The following is an 18,950-nucleotide window of genomic DNA, read 5'->3' as shown; positions in this document are numbered from 1 at the left end:
CCTGAAAAAGGAGAAATAATAATCTGGGTAACTGTGGTTATTATCTATTATATATATCATGTATAATCTACTATAAATAGAACTGGTCATGTTCTGTTTGTTGGCCTGGGTGGTGTTAACACATGTGTACCCTTTGTGATAACTTATCAATCTTTACACTTGGATTTGTGCTCTATTCTGATTGTATGTCATATTCCAACAAATATGTTTATTAAAAAGAGAAAATGAAAGCACAATAACAAATGAAAACCGTAACAGTTATCCAATTGAGAAGTGCCCAGAGGACTAATCAGAAAGTTTGGGGAAAACAAACCGAAACAGACCTAACAAGTTAAAATGCAGAGTTATTTAGAGTCAATACAAACCGGAAATTTACTTTATTGAAGGTGAAATTGTAGAGATACACACATGTGCATGTGAGTATTCTATCATGTATACATACATGTATATGATACACATAGGTACATGCATTATATATATGTATGAGTGTTTGTGGACACACATGCACATATGCATCTATATATAGAACTTATAGGGGGTATATATATTTGTGTGTGTGTGTATCTATACATATATATATGGCTGCTCTGGAGAGGGAGGGAGGGACAGATGTTTACTGACCACCTACGAGGTTTCTCAAACGTAATTTTTCCAACATTTGAAATGTCATTTTTTTAAACTTAATATATGTTTCAATAATACATTTGTATTTTAATGTGTTATACCAGTATAATCTCAGCATTTTTAATTTGTTCATTAATGGCAGAATTCTCCAGCTTGTATGCATTCTCTTGATGCTGTGATGTAATAGGCTGGGCGCTGACAGCCTCCCTTTTGTATTCCAGAGGTTGTGTGAAACCTCAAGTTTGTGGTCTCTCTCTGGCCTGCGGATTTGGACCAAGTTTCTGCACGTGCTCACTAGCTGTTCTCCAAAATTCACTCTAACCACCACTGTTGGGAGCATACACAAGGAAGAAGCCCTAGGGTGGAGGTGTGTATGTGAGGCACGCAGAGCACTGGGGGTGCCTAAGGGCCAGCTGGGGAGATCCATGGGTGAGGCATACCCCACAAGTCGTGGGAGACTTCTTGATGGAGTGCTCAGTGCAGTTACAGGATCCACATCCTTTAAAGCCCTCTAAGAGTACCTATCTGCCAATGCCTCCAAACTCTTCAACCCATCCAGACTCCTATTTTTGTGCTCCAACAGAGGGCTGGAACTTCTCTTCTTGAAACCTGGACTTCCACAAAGGCCCTCTCCTCTGTGTGTCATGATCTAAGACAGTGTTTTCAGGGGTTTCCGTGCAGCAGCTGAAAGGAGCTTGAGCTGGTTCACGGGCCACTGCAGGGTCCAGAGCTGGGACCGAGGTCTGTCTGCCTGTTACCAGATGCATGGGTGGGTGAGACTCGCTCTGGGTCCCTTGCCATATGGTGCTGGATCCCACTTCTCCCACAAAGGCACTTTTGTCTATGGATGGATGCCAAAGCATTGTTAGTGCAGGAGTAGAAAAACAGGAGGTGTCTTCTTCCACCATGATGCTGATATCACTCTCCTTCTTTGAATTACAGAGATTCAATTTGACTCAGTTTTTCAGGAGCCTGTTATTTGCCTACAATTCTCTACAACCTCAGACCCTCCCAGACCCACTCTATGAAGGACATAGAAAGAATGTTCTCAGATCTACTTACAAGGGCCGGGGAAATAAAAGCCAAGAAATTGGTTCTGGTCATTCTGCTGGGAACAGAGGGCAGTGGACGTCTCATACATTCTGGTTTGGAAGCAAGACTTCTTGTTCTCTGTGGATGAATAAACAACAAGAAAAGAGAGCCTGTGGTAGGTAAATACATGCTTGATTCATCTGAAAAGCTCATCTCCTCCCCTTCAACTTGGAGGTTAGTGTAGGGAGAGAGCACGGGTAGTTTCCACTGTTCACCTTCTCTCTTAATATTCAGAACAGAGAATCAGTTTTATTTTGGGTGGCAATTCAACAAACTAAAAGATAAAATTCCTAACCCCTCTTGCAGATAAGAGTGACCAGACCAAATTCAGGCCAATGATGTGTGGCAAGAAGTATGGAGTGGGGGTTTGTGGAGGCTGCACAGATGGAACTGACATAGATGGGATGGCCAGCATTAGACACATGTGACACCAATCCAAAGGTGTTGTAGGTATTATCTCATATACACCTGACTATGTTCCTAGAAAGCTGTTTTTAGCACCATCCCCATTGTGCAGGTTGGGAGATTGGGGAGATCTTGAGAGGCACAGTGGCTTTTCCAGGACACAGAACTGGTAGGATAAAAGAGGTGTGACTTCAGCTCTGTCTCCTCAAAGCTGGCCACTGGTTCCACTCCCAAGGAGCTGTGGGGAGGGTGGTGATGGATATTTGTGTACAGTGATGGAGATGACATGGGCAAGGAGGGAGAGCAGCCAACAGCCTAGTGGGGGCTTTGGGTGGGTCTGATTGAAGGAAGGGGCCAAGTAATAGAACCTTGAAGAAGTGACCTCACTTCCTTGGTGACAGCCCCCAACAGAACTTAGAACTCTGGTTACCAGGCACCCACATTGTAACCACAGCCTCCTGTCCAGTTCATTTGAGTGGAGACACTCGACACAGCAGGATGTTCTCGTGTTGTCCTGTGACTTTCCGAGGCTCTGGCCCCCGGAAAGCCAAGAATGAGAGCATGTTAAGTCGCTTTAGACATTGGCTCAGCCCTCACGTCGAATGTCTGTGGCCTTTTGGCAGGAGGAACCATCAGGTAACAGCATAGCCCAGGGCAGGCCACTCTAGGTCAGGCCACAACTGTGATCCCAAATGGACAGCCCCACACCCCTTGACCCTCTTTGTGTGTGTGTGTGTGTGTGTGTGTGTGTGTGTGTATGTATGTGGGAGGTGGAGATAGAGAAGGTTGTATGAGGAGGAACCACCCTGAGCAGGAGCAGGTAGCTAAATGGTGGAGATCTGGTTGTGTGTCATGTTCATACTGAAGATCTTGGCTGCAGAGGAGGATGGTGAGTGCTGGGGACCAAGCTCTTCTACCCACATGTGAATCCCAGGCCATCGAGGTGTTCACATTCCTTCCCTGATGGAGACTATGCAGATGCCCCTGTGTGCCTGAACTGTGGTGGGGTTTCCCTCTGTGGCGAAGTCCAGGCAGCCCCCTGATGCCTCCTGGCCTGACTTCTGGGCACTGTCACTGCAGAGCTGCACCCAAGTGATGGTTGAGGAGCTGGTAGATGGTTTCCAGTTCGCCATCTCCCTGGAGAGGACACAGGTGCACCAGTCCATCAATGAAGAGAGCTGGTCTGAGGTGAGTGTGGGTGCAGAGGGGTCTTCATACCCAGGACTCTGAGATGACCAAGGCACTACTAGAATGCAGACTCAAATCTGAGTCTCCCCTGGAACCCCCCAGGGTTTTCTCATTAGAGTGCTCCACAGTCCCACTCCTAAAGGAATCTGGACCTCCACTCCTTCCCACCAGCTACACAGGAGGGTAGAAAGTCACCTCAATCCTCCCGCTGGTTCACCATGATGTCATTGAGTGTATGTCCCTCCTCCTCTCCCTCAGTGTGAGGATGAGTCCACCGTGAATTTCAATGAGGCCTGCAGGATGCGGGCCCTCCAGACAGGCATGATGGAGAAGCTGACAGAGTCCATCGCACCAGCTTTCCTGAGGAGGAACATCTCTAGCTTCACCACCTTCATGGTCAACTACTCGGCCTTAGACACATCCCACCACGTCCTGGACCAGCTGTTTACTAGGTGAGTGGCCAGTCCCTCCTCAGCACAATGGTGACTCTGCCCCCTGCCAGCTGTGTGTCCCGGGAGTGTCACCAAATCTCTCTGAGCCTCAGTTTGCTCCTCTGAAAAGTAGTGTGGGAAAGGATAAATTTCATGGGGATCTTGTAGGAACTCATGGGATCAGCCATGGCGGCTGCTTACCTGGTGCCTGGCTCTGCAGAGAGGGCTGTGGACGTGCTGTGGTTGTTCATGGTGTTTATTTCTCTCTTCCCCGTGAAAAGTAGTCTTACTCACCCATCTCTGAGATGCGGCCTTTCTGAGTTTGGAAAAGCACATGGAAACCACCCTGTCAAGGAGTTGGAGATTCCATCCAGCTGGTCCTGGTCCTTTTCCTTGGGGTAGCCAATCAAGGATCTCTGGGGCAGCAGAGAGGCCCTAGGCCCACTCAGGTGTCTGGGATGGTTCTGGGTGGACTACATTCATTCAACCATGTAGATTAAGCACCTACTGCATGCAGGACATTTGGAGACAGTAAACTCAGTGAAAGAAGGAGACACAATGCGTGGCCTCAATTTCCGTCTGAGAGTCAGACGTTGACATTAGACATCATTCGCAGGTCTTGTCATCCACCGTCCATCCCAAGGGATGCCCTCATAGCCTCCTTGACATCTGGAGGCATCTCCCCTTATTCCAGCCAGGAGGGCAGAGCGCAGGACCACCTAAAAAAGTGAGTGGTCTTTGGGTCCAGAAGGACGGCCTCCTGTCTCTACAGAACAAGCTGTGGGGGGAAAGATGGAGGCTGTGGCTGAGGGGAGCCTGTCAGAAGCCGCATCTCACGCATCTTTTGATTCCCATGGGAAGGCAGAGGTCCGGTGGCTTCCACTCCAGGAGGACAGGAGTCAAAGAGCTATGGATGGGTGCCAGGCCCCCTGGGAACCAGAGGGGTGGCTGTGCTGAGTTCTCCCCTAGAAACCCATTCCCACCACAGACCCATTTTAATCTGCCTCCCCTTCTCCACATCTACCTCTTCTCACCACCGCCTCCAGGCCCAGAACAGGAGGTGTGTGAGCAACCTGGTCACAAATCTGTCTCAGTGCTCAATCCACTTGCACAAGTGCATGGAGGGCTGGGGTGGGCTGTGTCCCAGACCTTCAGGAGAAGAGTGTCAGTGGGAAGAGAGTCACAACAGACTCTGTGTCAACCTGCTGGATGAGCAGGCCTGCCACTGCCAGGACAGCCTCACAGGGGTCAGGGCTGCCATGTGGCTCTCACCTGGATGGAGAGGGGCAGGCATAGGGCCCAGTCCCAAGCCAGGGTGCCTTGGGTGAGAAGTGTGGAGGGAAAGGCCAGGCCTCTGACTCTGTTGCCCAATTGCCTCCCCCAGTGCCATCTCTTCTCTGGTGGGAACCTGCCTGGACCCAGGGCAGGATTTCTGGGAGCTCCTGCACTATCCCTGCTTCAGCATGAAGCTGGCCTCTCTGCATCTCAGCTTGCCTGGCTCGGGGCTGCAGGGCCACGCCTACCTTCTCCAGGTCCAGCTGGAGCATCCACGGCCCATTGAGGCAGAGCTGGAAGGTGAGGCGACTGCAGTCTGGGAAGATAATTTGCAGAGTGTTCAGAGGCTTGGTTCACTTCAAGGCAGTGGGGTCTTTCCTGGCTTTGACAGGCACAGGGGAAGTCAGCTACTTGAGTGACACTGTTTCTTTCTCCTGCTGCAGTACCATCTCCAGAGCTCCCTCCAGCTCCAGCGCCAGAGCAAGGGCCAGCTCCCTGGCTAGATCCAGCTCCGGCTCTAGTTCCACCACCTGTGCTAGAGCTGGAGCTAGAGTCACCTCCATCAGTCCCTCCAGGGCCAGAGCCACCACCAACATCAGCTCCAGCCCCAGTGCCAGCTCCTGAGCTGGAGCCAGCTGGACCATTGGCTCCAGGGAGAATCCTCCCTCCACCTGGAGAGATAACAGCAGAGCCAGATCCAGCCCCAGAGCCCACCTGCCCCTGGGACGTGACCACCAAGAACCTGCTGAGGGAGGAGAAGCTTGACTTCTTGGAGTTCCCTCCCCGGCTGGTGGCAGAGCAGTTGACACTGATGGATGTGGTGAGCAGCGGGGCTCTCAGGGCAGGTGGGGCCGGCCTTCCCTGTGCCATCAGCTGCCCCAGACCTGCCATTTCCTGATCCAGAATCCCATGATCTCGGTCCAACCTCTTGCTTCCCCACTTACCCTCATGTGACCTGAGCAGCCTTCTTAACTCCCAAGCCTTTGCTGTCCTCATGTGGACAGTAGGGGTGGACACTGAGAGCAGCTGCCGTGCAGAGTGGCTGTGCAGGTGGATGAGGGGGAGCAGAGAGGAAGTTGGGCAGAGTCTGCGCTTTGGTGGGGGAGGGGAGCACACTGAAGCGCTGTCTCGTCCTTGGGTAGTTCACTCATTTGCCCAGGAGGCCTCAACAGCCTCAGCACTAATTAGGCACCTCATGTGTACATGACTACAAGGCAGACAAACAAAGCCTGTGGTTGTTGCTGCCTTGGGGGAATGTGCATCTGAAAGAGGAGTCAGACCCCAGGATGGTCAGAATGGGAGGAAGATGCCCCTAGAGATGGTCAAGCAGGAGCCGAGTTCTGGTGCTTGGAGGAAGTGAGACTGGGCGGCAAGCAAATGCCACTTCCCTGCGCCACAGTATCGGTTCCTGAGTCATCCTGTGCTGGGTGCCCTCAGGGGACACAGGCAACACCCAGGGACTCCCACAAGCCTCAGGCCGCATTCTCAGCTTCCTGAGCTCCAGCTCTCACCACTGACTCAGCCTGGGACTGGGGGCTGCAGATGCTGAGCTGGGCTGTGGCAGGGCTGGGTGACACTCCCTGTCCTCCCCAGGAGCTCTTCAAGACAGTGAGGCCCCACGAATTCCTGGACTCCATCTGGTCCCAGGGTGACAACAGGGGCAATAAGCACCTGGAATCCACCATCCATGTCACCATGACCCACTTTAACAGAGTGGTCGAATGTATCATCACCACCTGCATTGGGGACCCAAGCATGACGGCCCAGGACAGGGCCAGGGTGGTGGAGCTCTGGATCCAGGTGGCCAAGGTAAGATGTGGGAGGCCCTGGGAGCCCCTCTCTGGAGTCAGGGGAACTGCCCCTTCTCCTTTATCAGCTCTCACGTTTGAAGTCCGTTGTCTGAGCCTTTGCACAAACCTTAGGCCCCTCCTGCCAGGCCTCGATGACCTGACTCCTGGTCCCAGTGGTAGGAAGCTTACCCCTTCCTGGGCTCCTTTCTTGGCTTGAGCTAAAATCCTCCTCCCTGGAAGTATTCCTCATCAGGTTCCACCTGTGCCTTTTCCGGGTTCCCTGAGCCGCTGTCTCATCCAGGACAGGAGACGTCAATGAGGGGACAGAAGCCAGAGGAAGCAGGGCTCCAGCTCCCCCTCACAGCTCATTCTCTTTCCTTCCCCAGGAATGCCACGGCCTGAGGAACCTTTCCTCTCTCCATACGATCTTCTGGGCTCTGGAGGGCCCCTCCATTCAATGTTTAAAAGACACGTGGAGACAGGTGTCCAGGTGGGTAGGCCTCTCTCCATGCGAGCACCACCTGGGTGGACCAGACACCCCCCACAGGGCTGGCATTGCCCTTCAGTCAGTTGGGACCTCCTGGGAGACAGCAAACCCTGGGGATAGGGTCTGACCTGGTTGGCAGCCTTCAAGTCTTTCTGAAAACTTAGGCCAGTGCTTCTGCCTCAGGAATCAGTTTCCCTAAGTGACAGATCATGGCTTGGACCAAATTGAAGATTTTCAAGTGTTTGCAGCAACAGAACTCTCTGTCCACGTGAAATTAAGACTGTTTAAAACACATCTGCTGAGAAAATAAGAGAATGGAGGCCCCAGGTGACAATAGGAGAGCCCCTCCCCAGTCCCAGACACCTCAGGGCTCAGACGACACAGTGAAAATGCTCATCCAGGCTGTCTGGATCTTCTGGGTTTTCAAACAAAAGGGATTTACCCTCAAACCACTCCACAGTGTTTCTTTCGTTTTTTCCCTCCTCAGGAAGAACTGGCAAACAGTTAAAAAGATCTTCCAAACATGCCACCGGGAGAGCAGGAAGCTTCTCAAGGAGGTGAGTGGAGGCTGGAGATCTGGAAGGACGGGAGGTGAGGTGGGGAGGGACCAGGCAGGATGTGCTTTGGTAAGTTTTTCACTTAAGGTTCCCCGAGAAATAACGGTCTGTCTTGTCCAGCTGGACAGGGAGCGGGGGTGTGAGCTGCAGGGGCAGGTGGGGACTGTTTGGGGCAGGAGGCCTTGGTCACGGGATACAGTGGTGTCGCCTGGACTGTTCCAAGAGGTGAAGAGCTGGCAGAATGAGCAGGTGTCTGGCTTCCATGCGGACCCATCAGCTGGCCCTCATCATCCTCCAGGCTGGCGGGTGGATGGAGTGGGTGGGGGTTCCTTTCTTCCTAAAGCAGCCCAGTCTGTCCTCAGGAAGCCAGGCCCCTGCTGCTCCTTCTGTCTTCACTGCAGCTCGCAGGGGAGGGCACTCTGCCTGCCCCAGGGATGGGCACTGTGAGGTCACACAGGCCTTGTGGACACAGGGGCTGCACAGCCTTGGGCCAAATGGTGGATCTGGGACAGAACTGTGTGCTCTCTGGGACTGTGCACTCTAGCCTGATAGTGGTCACTGCTGACAAACCAGTGAGTCTCCCCCGGGGCGTTGTCGACAAGGATACGCCCCAGATGGCAATGAGAATTATCGGGGAACCTACAGATTCTTAATGGACCTTCCTGACAGATTCTTAATGGCCTCCATCGAGGCCCTGGCAGGAGGGGCCTAAGGATTGTGCAAAGGCTCAGACCACAGACTTCAAACATGAGAGCTGAGAAAGGAGAAGGGACATTAGAAGTTTCTAAGTGAAAAACGATGCAAATGTCACCATTACACAGTGCCGTGGTCACCCCCTACACTGTCACTCAGATGTGGCGCAAGGGGGTCCCCTTCTTGAGTGAATAAAGGAGGAGTTCTGTGCAGGGACCATCCTGAGGGGATCCTAGGGAGCTGAGGCATTTGGCATGGCCTCAGGTCCAGCCTGGTCTCAGAGAATCCCAGGGGGCTGGAAAACACAGAAGCCACTGGCATGGGACCCCGAGACACCTTGTGCCTCTCCATCCATGGCTCAGGTTGACTGAGGGCCTCAACACACCCCGAGAGTCCAGAGGACAGGACATAGGTCCGAGGTGTGTCTGGAGGCGGAGTGAAGGCCGGGGGCCAAGGCTTCTTGCTGCGAGGGGGAGCGGTCTCCTCTGTGGGCCCCTTAGCAATTCACTGCCCCTCTGTGGGCCTCGGTCTCTTCATCTGGGAAATGGAGGGAGATGATCTGTGGTGCAGGCCTCACAGGGGTGATGAGGTACAAGGGGGACAGGAACGTGCAGGAGCTTTGTGCTCCTCCTCCTCGAGGGGGGAGGGAACAGCACTGGTGACAGTCAGATGACACTGAGTCCTCAGGGGACCCTGGGAGGCATGGGGAGTCCTCCTCACACTTTCCTGGTGAGGAGAGAGGCTTAGGGGCCTGGGCAGGCCTGAGGGCACAGAGGAGGGAGTGTTGGACCTGGGAGTGATCTAGCATCAGGGCACCCTGGAATGGGAGCAGCCATAGACACCAGATGGCCAGGGTCCAAGATCAGGGTCCTGGGAGACACGGGGAAAGGAACATGGCCTCCCTGAGCCTGTCCTTGACCCTGCAGGAGGTGTCATCTGTGAGGGCCACCCATGAGATGGACCCGCAGGGAGCCCAGGAGAGGCAGCAGCAGCAGGTGAGGTGGCCTGAGGGGGAGGGTCCAGGTGTCAGAGGAGGGGTCACTCTCCTCACGGCTGGAGGCTTCCCTAAGAGAGGGGTCCCTCCTCCTCCAGCCCAGCTCCTGGAGCCCAAGAGCCTGAAATGCCTGCCCTGGAAGTGACCAGGAGGAGGCCTGGAAGGGCTGGGCCCGGGATGGTTTAGGGAGGGGAGGGGCAGGGACCACATACCCTGGGATTTGCCAAAAGCCGCCCCTGGGAGGTGACTGGGGAAGTTGGGTGGTCCTGGAGGGGGCAAATGGGGGGAGGCCGCTGAGGGTCCTAGGCTGTTCTCTGTGGGAGTCTGTGGTGGGCAGGAGGCTGGGGTGAAGGGATTGGGGGGAGGGTCCATGGGGGCACCTGAGAGGTGGGACTCATCTCACCACTCCCACCCTGATTTCACAGGGTGTCATCCCCTTCCTGGGCACGTTCCTCTATCACCTGAAGCTGCTGGACATTGGGATGACGGATGATCTGGAAGTGAGTGAGCCTGGAGGTGGGGACAGGGAGCAGGATCCTGATGTTTGGGTGGCGAGAGCCCTGGACTGGGACCTGAGCTCTCAGTACCTGGCAAACCTCCTCTCATGAGAGCCCCATGGCCACCCCTGGGAGCTGGGGAGTCAGGCCCATCTTAGCAATGCGTGAATACACTCTCCGCATAAGCCCCCCACCAGTCTACCTGGGCTGGTGAAGCTCATAGCTGCCTGCCTGCAGAGCTGCACGAGGCTGTGTCTGAGATGGATTCAGCCTCCCCCTCGGGCCCTGCCCCTGGGGGAGTGCCATCAGCCCCTGCAAGTGAGGAAGCACTTCTGTGTTCCAGCTGTCCCTTCCTCCCTGAGGCCTCAGTCTCTCCGTCTGTCATCAGAGAGGGTGTGCTACTTAAGGTCTCTGGCCTCAGCTCCCCTGTCCCTCCTGCCCTGGAGCCCAGAGCCTGGCCCAGTGTCAAGTTCTCTTTGTGGAAGGTCTGCCCTCTGCTGGGCCCTGACATTCCTGCAGCCTGAGAAGGGGTGGGATGGGGGTTGGTTCTGGGCTTAGGGGGCTGTTTCTGATGGTCATTGGCTGTCTCCCTTCCAGGGAAGTCGGGTCAACTTCCAGAAATGGTGTGATGTGAGCAGCTATGGGGAGGGTGGGGATGTGGAAATCAGAGACCTCCCCTGGCAAGACTTTCTCTGGCCTCATCCCTTGGGTCTTACATTTATTGGGAGAGTCAGATCCACAAAGCTGGGAATCCCATCACGTTGGCGGGTGCGGGAGGGGCTGGCATCAAGGACACCTTCCTGGATGAGGAACTAATTCAAGCCAACTGTGAGGACAGGCAAGTCCTGAATGGAGAGGGAAGGAAGGAGGGTTCCCGAGTGAGCACAGACCCCAGACCAGATCCTCATTCCGCACAAGTCCCTGGCAGTGTTTCCCACCCAAGCCCTCTCTGCGTCCTGTCCTTCATCCCAGAAACTCAAAGTCATCCGGAGGATCCAGCTGCTCCAGCAGGCTGCAAAGGCATATGACCTGGAGCCCGATGAGCGATTTGGGGCCTGGTTCCAGGGCATGGAGCCCATCAATGTCCATGAGAGGTGAGGGGGACAGGAGTTGGGTGAGGGCAGGGCAGACTCTCTCTGATGACCAGCTCCAGAGCCTGTGGCCTGGCTCGCTGATCAGCCTCAGAACTCGTAGCGTGGTGACCCATGGGGCACCAGGACTCAGCTGCTGGCAGACTCTGGGAGGGGCACCTGAGGTGTGGCTCCTGGTAGCTCACAGTTCCACTCTGTCCTGTAGCTACTGGGTCTCCTGCCGGCTGGAGCCCGCACACCAGAAGGCGAGCAAAATGCGGCTCTTCAGGAGAAAGAGGAACCGGACATCCTCCAGGTCAGGGCCGAGTGAGTGTCAGGAGCAGCAGCGACTGAATCCAGGGGCTCAGTACAGCTTTGGGCTAAGCATGGGCCTGGATCCCAGCTCCAGTGCTGACCAGGCCTGGGACAGGCTGCTCCCCTCTCCTCTCTGGGACTCGGTTGCCTCCTCTTAAATGGGTGATGCTAAATGATGCCTCCCCCATCAGGGACAAACGGGGTGCTGTTGATGGACTGAGCACTCGGCACAGGGTTTCGATAAGAGTGAAGGGGGCCAGGGAGGTGTGCCGTGAATCTCGGGGAGGCACCCCAAAATAGTCTGTTTCTTCTCTGCAGCCACCGTGCCCTTGGCGATGAGCCATAACCCTCGGAGACCACAAGTGCAGCTCCTCCTGAGCAGCAGGGACACTGGGACCCTCGGGGTGCACCGGGTCAGCTCTTCCCCCCCACCCCAAGTGAAGGAGGACATCTGAAGACTTTCCCTGGTTTCCCCTAAAGCCCCAGACGGAGGGCACGACCCCCCTCCAAATCCCTGACATCTCCACCCCAGGGACTGTTTATCCATTGAGGAGGAGCATTAGTATATGTTTAAGAGTAAATATCAGATTTGAATGTTGCAGTAAGTTCTGTTTCTGTCACAGCCTGGGTGTTGTGGTGTGGTTCTTTCACTTCTCATGCTCATGTAAATGAGACACAGAATCTCCCATTCTGCCTTGAATTAAGAACTCATGTATGGTCAGAGCTTATGGTATGTGGGAGAAGGGAGGACGGCCAGTCCCCTCCCTGGCTACTGAATGACACTCTCAAGTCCCCCTTCCTCAGAGGACAGGTGCATTTCAGTGTGGTTCACCTGGGCCAGGAGCAGAGACAGCCCCTCAGATCTCCCTGGATGTAGAGGTTGGAGGGTCTTTCCCAGGCAGAGCAACAACCACTGAAATGTGGGTGTCTTTCAAATACCACTTGCCAGGACCATGTCCTTCCCCAGGACAGCGGCTGTCTTTCTACAGTTTTCCAGGAAGAAGGAATGTTTTCTGCTTCTCCCATTGAGGTTTCTTTTGACCAAATATTGGAAATTACCGTTTTCTAATCAGTCTCTGGATTTGAATCAACACTAAATGAGGAAAAAATGTAAAAAGATAAAAGTTTGCATGTGGAAAAGACAAGGCCAGAGGAAGACCATGTGCTGATGGACTAAGGGCCGACAGGACATCCCCATCAGGACGCCTCTAGGGCTCCCTGTTCACCCTTCGCCTAGACTGGAATCCTCCTGGGATCCTGGCCCATGCCATGGAAGTCCTTTTCCCACTTGTTTCATATCCAGAGGAAAAGATTCATGATGCACCTTTTAAACCTACAACAGGACTTTCTTCCCTAAACCTCACCACTCCCTGTGAACTAGGATTTCCAGCATCCCCGCACTTCCTTATATGATTCTTTTTGGGCAGAAATTCCCTAGAAGGCCCCCAGCCTCTCTGTCAGGTACATCGTGGCCATTCCTCCCTGGCTGGGCCTGATGGATCAAGGGTGAGCTCTGGTTTGCCAAGATAATAGACCTTAATCCTGGCCACTGAATGACCCACACTGTCCATTGCTGCCTAGGGTGACATCTGGGACCCTGGTGTTCTGAGGTCCATGGTCTCAGACAATCACTAGTTTACACACTCAGTCGTGTTGTTACTGACTTGTCCCAAAGGGGCAGCTGGGCCTGAGCGCATAGAGCACGTAGCCCCTGGGATGACTGTGTTCTTTTCCCCAGTCTGTGCTGTGGTTATGTGGATGTGTGTTACGGGGCTGTGAAACTTGCCTGTTGGGAGTTTTTAAAGATGAGGCACGAGAGCGGCAGGTATAGGAGTGGGTCCAGCAGGGGAATGCAACCCATCTTAGACAACACAGACACAACAGACACAAACTTACCAATTAAAATACTGAAACGCTTCACACATGGGTGGTAAACAGACACTACTCTGAGCTCACCCTGAGAACCCACCCTACGACTAGGAGCTAAAGGGTTACCACCCGGCATTTTGAACATCATGCCCTGGAAACACCCTGTAAGACAAGGGCCATTGTCTTGAATTCCTTGGTACTTCTTCCCTCTCCTTTCTGAAGGCTGCAAGTGTCACCCAGGAAGGCCTTTTCAGTTCAGCCAGATGCAGAGTAGAAATCCTGGTTCCCACAGCCCAGGCCCTTCCTGCCAGGGCACTGCCATCCAGGAAAGAAAGAATTCACACCTCGGTGTAGACATGTAAACACACACAGGCATATGCCACCCAAACATCAAGATGCATGAACTAGTAAGAGAGTAAAAGCCACTTCAGAAACACATCAACCAATTGCAAAAAAAGGGTTTTTTAAAGATCCTGACTCAAATAAAATGCAAAACCAGGAAATCACCTTGAGAAAACTGGGGGACTTTGGATACTGACCAGATAGTTGATTACAGGAATGACACTTTTATTTTTGTGTGTGATAACATTATTGTGTTTGTGTTCAAAAAATCCCTCATCTGTAAGAGAAACTGAAAATATTTACAGCTGAAATGATGTGCTCTCAGCCATCTCAGCTGGTTAACTCTAGCGGGGTTGGTGTGAGGGTAAACGAAGCCAGATGATATACGAGTTGACAATTTTTGAAGCAAGTGACAGGTTCACAGAGGTTGATTTTTCTCTACTCTGAGATTTAGAGATTTTTGAAAACTTTCAGAACACAATTTTGATACTCGGTGTTCACGTTACAATGTTACAAATTAAAACATTGATTGAAAATATAAAGGAATGCTTCTCCTTCCTGACCTAAGGAAGCTCTCTCTCAGTCTCGTTCTGTGAATGACCTGATGATGCCACCAACTGTTCACTTACCACATGTTTGTGGAGTAATTCCTATGTGCTCTGTGCTGTGTGCAAGGTGAACACATTTCCAGGACTCTGGATCTAGTGAGGGAAGGAAGGCAATGAGCCTGCTGCCAAGGTTCTCTCCGTGGAAAATAACGCCTCCAGGGGGTATGCTCATTTTTAAGATTCCAAAATCAAAGCTACACAGGTTTGCCAGGTAACAAACAAGAGATACTTAATTCATGATACAGAAATGACCTATGTCTGAATTAACATGTGACAAAGAAGAGAAAGATTGATGGATTTTATGTTAAAATTAGATGCAAAATCATAGTGCTGGCCCCTGGCCTAGTGGTTAAGTTTGGCAAGCTCTGCTTTGGCAGCCCACATTCTGTTCACAGGTGTGGACCTACAACACTCAGCAGCCATGCTGTGGCGGTGACCCACATACAAAGTAGAGGAAGATTGGCAACAAATGTTAGCTCAGGGTGAATCTCCATCAGCTAAAAAAAAAAAAAATTACATGCAAAATCAGAATAATTTATGGAATCAGATTTAATATATATTAAAAGATAAATCTCATTCAAGTAGGTATCATCTCTTCATTGAGTTAACACTCAATGAAAAAACAGATATACATTCAAAACACTAATTCCTCAGCATCAATTATCCTATCAATTTTAATATAAAAAGGAAGAAAAATCATGGAAAATAAAAATTGATGTTATCATGAAAGGTAAAGATCACGATGGACGTTACAAAGAGATGCTGTGAGAGTCAAGCCTGTCTCATGGGGAATTTCTCAACCACATCACTCTCTTTTTCTTCAGTACCGATGTTGCTTTCCTCACTGTGTTTTCAGGATGCCTTTCTTGGCTCCTTGCTCTCTCTGCCTCCCGGGCAATCTCGTCTGTCCTCGAGGCCACAGTCACTCCCTCCCATGCTTTTCTTCACTTTCTGTGTCTGTCTCCTGATATCTCCAAAAGATGCTCGTTGCCTGCAGAGGGGCTATGAGAGACCCAGACCCAAACCAGGACTCATCTCTGCCCAATATGGACACTGGCCAGGGGTGGGCTCAGGGCTGGTGTGCAGACCCCTCAGCTCCAGCCACAGCCCAGGGATTCACCTGGACCCCCCAGTGCAACTGTTTTTAAGGTATTTGTGAATCCAAAGGACTTAAGAGTTCTCCTTCACTGCTGCAGACCTGGAGTCCCTGCAGTCTCCTGTATCCACAGACTTGCTGGGGATTCTCCAAGGTCTCCTCCCATTGACTGCACATGACCTCACTGCCAGGATGGGAAGTGATTCTAGTAACTGACCTCTGGAATATACAGCTGCTCAGCCTTCAGACTGTATAGAACTTCAGTTTTCTACTTGGTTTTAGTTTCATGGTCTCATTGTTTCTACTATGAAGTTAGGACATATTTTTTGAGCTTTCTCTTTAAAAACAGAATAAAATGCAAAATGTGAACAAAGAGGAGGATGAAGACTACCATCCATGGAGAATGTTCGCAGCTCATTTGGATATTGCACCCTCTTTCTCTCCCTGGAGAAATGTGTCTCAAATCATACTGTCCATTACAATCATTGCAGAGTTTTTATAACTCAGATTGCTGGAACTCAACCCAAGTAGGTCTGGGGAGGCAATGGAGAATTTCTTTTCTAAGACGTTTCCAGCTGATGTTGATGCTGCTGATATAGGCATCACACGTTGAGAACGGGATTCTGGGACACTATCAAGCTGATGTGTCACTATCAATGCAAATCCAGAACAACTTGCCTCCTCCGTCTTGCTTAAGGATGTTATTCTCTTCCCTTCTCTATCATTGACAACTATACACATGCTGGTACCCTGTAACCTACGTTATTGGGACACAGAGATCCAAGGACTCCATAACTCCTTTGAGTGTCCCATCTCTAATGAAATCATGCACTCTTCCACCCTTAGATACTCACTTCCACACCCAGAGCCTGTTTTCAACCAAAATTCTCCTGCTTGCAAATCAGTAACTCAGAAACACCACATTCCCTCCACAAATTTCCACATTTCTAGTTTTTACACAAAGAACTCTGCTGTATACAACCATTCTTTAAGAAAATAGATTACTCCAGTTAGAGTATCTTAACAAGGCTCTCTTCCTTCTCTCTTCCTACTCCTCCATATTAATCTTGGATTGTGTGGTCCATCATTTCAATAACCCACTGACAACGCTCCCTAATTCTTTACTCTCATCATATCTGCCCTGCAAGCCTCTGACTTTCGATGATTCCAAATACCTGCCATGCCATGTTGACACCTGCACTGAGGATCACCGCTGAAGAGAGAGCACACGAGGAGCCTGGGGGTCCCAACAGAGAATCAACAGCAACCAATGGGCCTCCATGCATTCTCTAATGCTTCTTGAATGCTCTGTTAATTTCTTTCCATTTCTTGAGTTCCATAAAACTATTTTCTCTTGACCTACTGCATATCTCACAGACAAATTGTTAACCACCACACAAGAACGATTTCACACTCTAGTCATCAGATCTAGAAATTTTCCTCATAAGCAATTCATTTATCACACCATTTCTGTTGTTTTATACAGATATATTTCTTTCTTAGCTAAAACCATTCTGATTTTCATCTCATCTTTCCATTTCAATGACCTTATGCTTTCAATATTCGCAGTACTTTCAATCACCTCCCTACTGGGATCATGCCTCATGTTTCAAATATGCACAAATCTCTACCATCTACAAACCAATCCCTCATCCATTGTTCCTAATGCCCCTCACCCTCGATGTCCTCCCTCTCCTCCTCCTGCCAGGGACTCATTGTGAAAAGTTCACTTACATCCCAATGCCTCTGTTTCCACACTGGCAACCGATCCCATGTCCCCATTCTGTGGATGCTTCTCTTGCTAAGCTCACAGGTCACGGCTCTTACTATTCCAATGTGGCCTTTTCATTATTTGTCTGACATGTCCTGCAGTAGCATGTGACTTTGTGGCCTTCAAGTTCCTTTGAAAGCTCATTTGTCCTTGGGATCCACCAGTGCTACACTGTCCTTCTCCTGCTCCAAACTTCCTGAGTCACTTCTTGGCTTCTCTTTATAACCAACCTACAATGCCTGATGCTTCCCAGATGTCAGCCCTGCTCTGACATCTGCTGTCCACCTGCACCCTCCTACTAGGCAATCATATCCATTTCCCTGGCTTCAAATACCACTAATGAGCTAAAAATGTTCAAAGAATCAGCACAGATCTGACTCTGCCCCCCAGACCCAAATATCTACCTGCCCACTCAGCCCATCAGTGATGACTCGACTCAGTGTCCAGGTTCCAAATTGAAAAAAAACACTTTCCCAAATAATTCACTTCTCTCTCAGTGTTCCCAAATTCACTTGTTTGTGCTAGTATCCTGTCTGTCCCTGAGTGTCATTCTGGACACTCTGCCACCCCACATTCATATCAATGAACCATCCATCCACCCTCCTGAATCCTCCTACAGATTCTTCACTTTTGAATTATTTCTAATCACCTTTCAGAAATGACACAAAATACCATTCCCACACAGTGAACTCTCCTGCTCTAGCAACCTAAATTACAAAACTCCATTTTTCCTCTTTGTTGATATTTTTTTCTACTTTACTTATATGTGCATCATCTCTTTCTTTCAATATTCAGTTCTCACTAAATGGGATACTCCATATAGACATGACTAATGTAGATTTTCTAGATGTTTCCCTCAACAGTGTTCTCATATGGCTTTGCACACACAAAGAGCTCATATATTATATCTGTCTATCTATCTATCTACCTACCTACCTACCTAACTTCCTACCTACCTATCTAATTCAAATACTAAAAGTTCACTTCCTGAAATATTTTAAACCCATCCACTTAACTACATTTATGCAAAGATATCAAGTTTTTTTGGTATACTGCAATAAATTGGCAATTACAGCTTAAGATTTCCAAATCCTCTCTCCCTGTACTCAGCCAACGAGATTCCAGTTACAGTGATCTGTTTAAAATGTAAAACTGATCAGTTCACCTTACCTTTTAAATCCTCAATTTCTGTCTTCAGCAGATATTTTTCCTGTTGTCCTATCATAATTATTAACACTACACTTTTCATTCCTCAATATGTTTCAGTTTGGAGAGAAAACTATTTGGTCGTTCTATTTATAGAGCACCTACTACATGCAAAACTCTGGTGTAAAACCTGTGATCTACAAAAAGGCTAAACAGACTCACCGCCCCTGTTTGACCTAGTCTTAACGCGAGGAAAGACATAATAAACTGCAAAGAATTTATAACATGCCATGTGGAAATAACCACTGTGATGAACAATAGGGCAGAGAGAGAGAGTTTGAGCTTGAGTACATTTTCAAGGCTAGCTGTGTTTGTGTGTGTGTGTGTGTGTGTGTGTGCGCGCGTGCATGTGCTGATGCATGCTGCCAGGATGGGATGAGTTGCTTTCTCCTGTGGGGTGGGGGAGCCTCCTTTGCTTTGGGAAAGTTCCTCTCTGTGCACCTACTATGGACTTTGTCATCCATGTGTATTAGTCACGGTTGTCTAGAGAAACAGAAATAGAATATCTATAAACATAGAGATGTGGAGATGTATTACAGGAATTGGGTCACGAGGTTATGGAGGCAGAGAAGTCCCACAATCTGCTATCTGCAAGCTGGAGAACCAGAAAAGCTGGTGGTATAACTCAGCTGAAGTCTGA

At 50.4% G+C, this 18,950-nt stretch overlaps 2 protein-coding genes and 1 long non-coding RNA gene across 16 annotated transcripts in view; 2 read left to right on the top strand and 1 right to left on the bottom strand.

Annotated features, from left to right (window-relative positions):
* The window catches only part of LOC147911321 (uncharacterized), a 207,098-nt gene that overhangs the window by 111,206 nt on the left and 76,942 nt on the right, over positions 1–18,950 (top strand). The window lies entirely within an intron of this gene.
* LOC147911324 (uncharacterized) lies at positions 1,718–18,766 on the bottom strand. 4 transcript variants are annotated; one of them, XR_015551182.1, is made up of 5 exons: positions 18,275–18,766; positions 3,942–5,331; positions 3,505–3,862; positions 3,043–3,258; positions 1,718–1,794 (listed from the first exon to the last, which is right to left on the bottom strand). It is a non-coding gene; the product is annotated as an uncharacterized LOC147911324 (long non-coding RNA). The 4 variants fall into 4 exon arrangements; XR_015551179.1 differs by having other exon boundaries at positions 3,043–3,862; XR_015551181.1 differs by lacking the exon at positions 18,275–18,766 and adding an exon at positions 10,750–11,017 and having other exon boundaries at positions 3,043–3,862.
* LOC147911325 (ral guanine nucleotide dissociation stimulator-like) lies at positions 3,610–12,016 on the top strand. Of its 5 annotated transcripts, none has more exons than XM_087428155.1 (12): positions 3,610–3,761; positions 4,357–4,467; positions 5,125–5,315; positions 5,459–5,835; positions 6,609–6,824; positions 7,192–7,295; positions 7,780–7,849; positions 9,469–9,537; positions 9,962–10,036; positions 11,006–11,127; positions 11,330–11,430; positions 11,737–12,016. In XM_087428155.1, exons 1-12 carry the CDS (start codon positions 3,610–3,612, stop codon positions 11,871–11,873), a joined length of 1,725 nt encoding a protein of 574 aa, XP_087284281.1. In that variant the 3' UTR covers positions 11,874–12,016. The 5 variants fall into 5 exon arrangements, with proteins under 5 accessions (XP_087284281.1, XP_087284284.1, XP_087284280.1 ...); XM_087428158.1 differs by having other exon boundaries at positions 11,330–11,419; positions 11,737–11,859; XM_087428154.1 differs by lacking the exon at positions 11,737–12,016 and having other exon boundaries at positions 11,330–11,697.

The sequence above is a fragment of the Ceratotherium simum genome, unplaced genomic scaffold (assembly GCF_057802395.1).
Source record: "Ceratotherium simum simum isolate JZ-2026a unplaced genomic scaffold, ASM5780239v1 HiC_scaffold_43, whole genome shotgun sequence".
NCBI lineage: Eukaryota > Metazoa > Chordata > Mammalia > Perissodactyla > Rhinocerotidae > Ceratotherium > Ceratotherium simum.
This window is presented reverse-complemented; position numbering and strand designations above follow the sequence as displayed.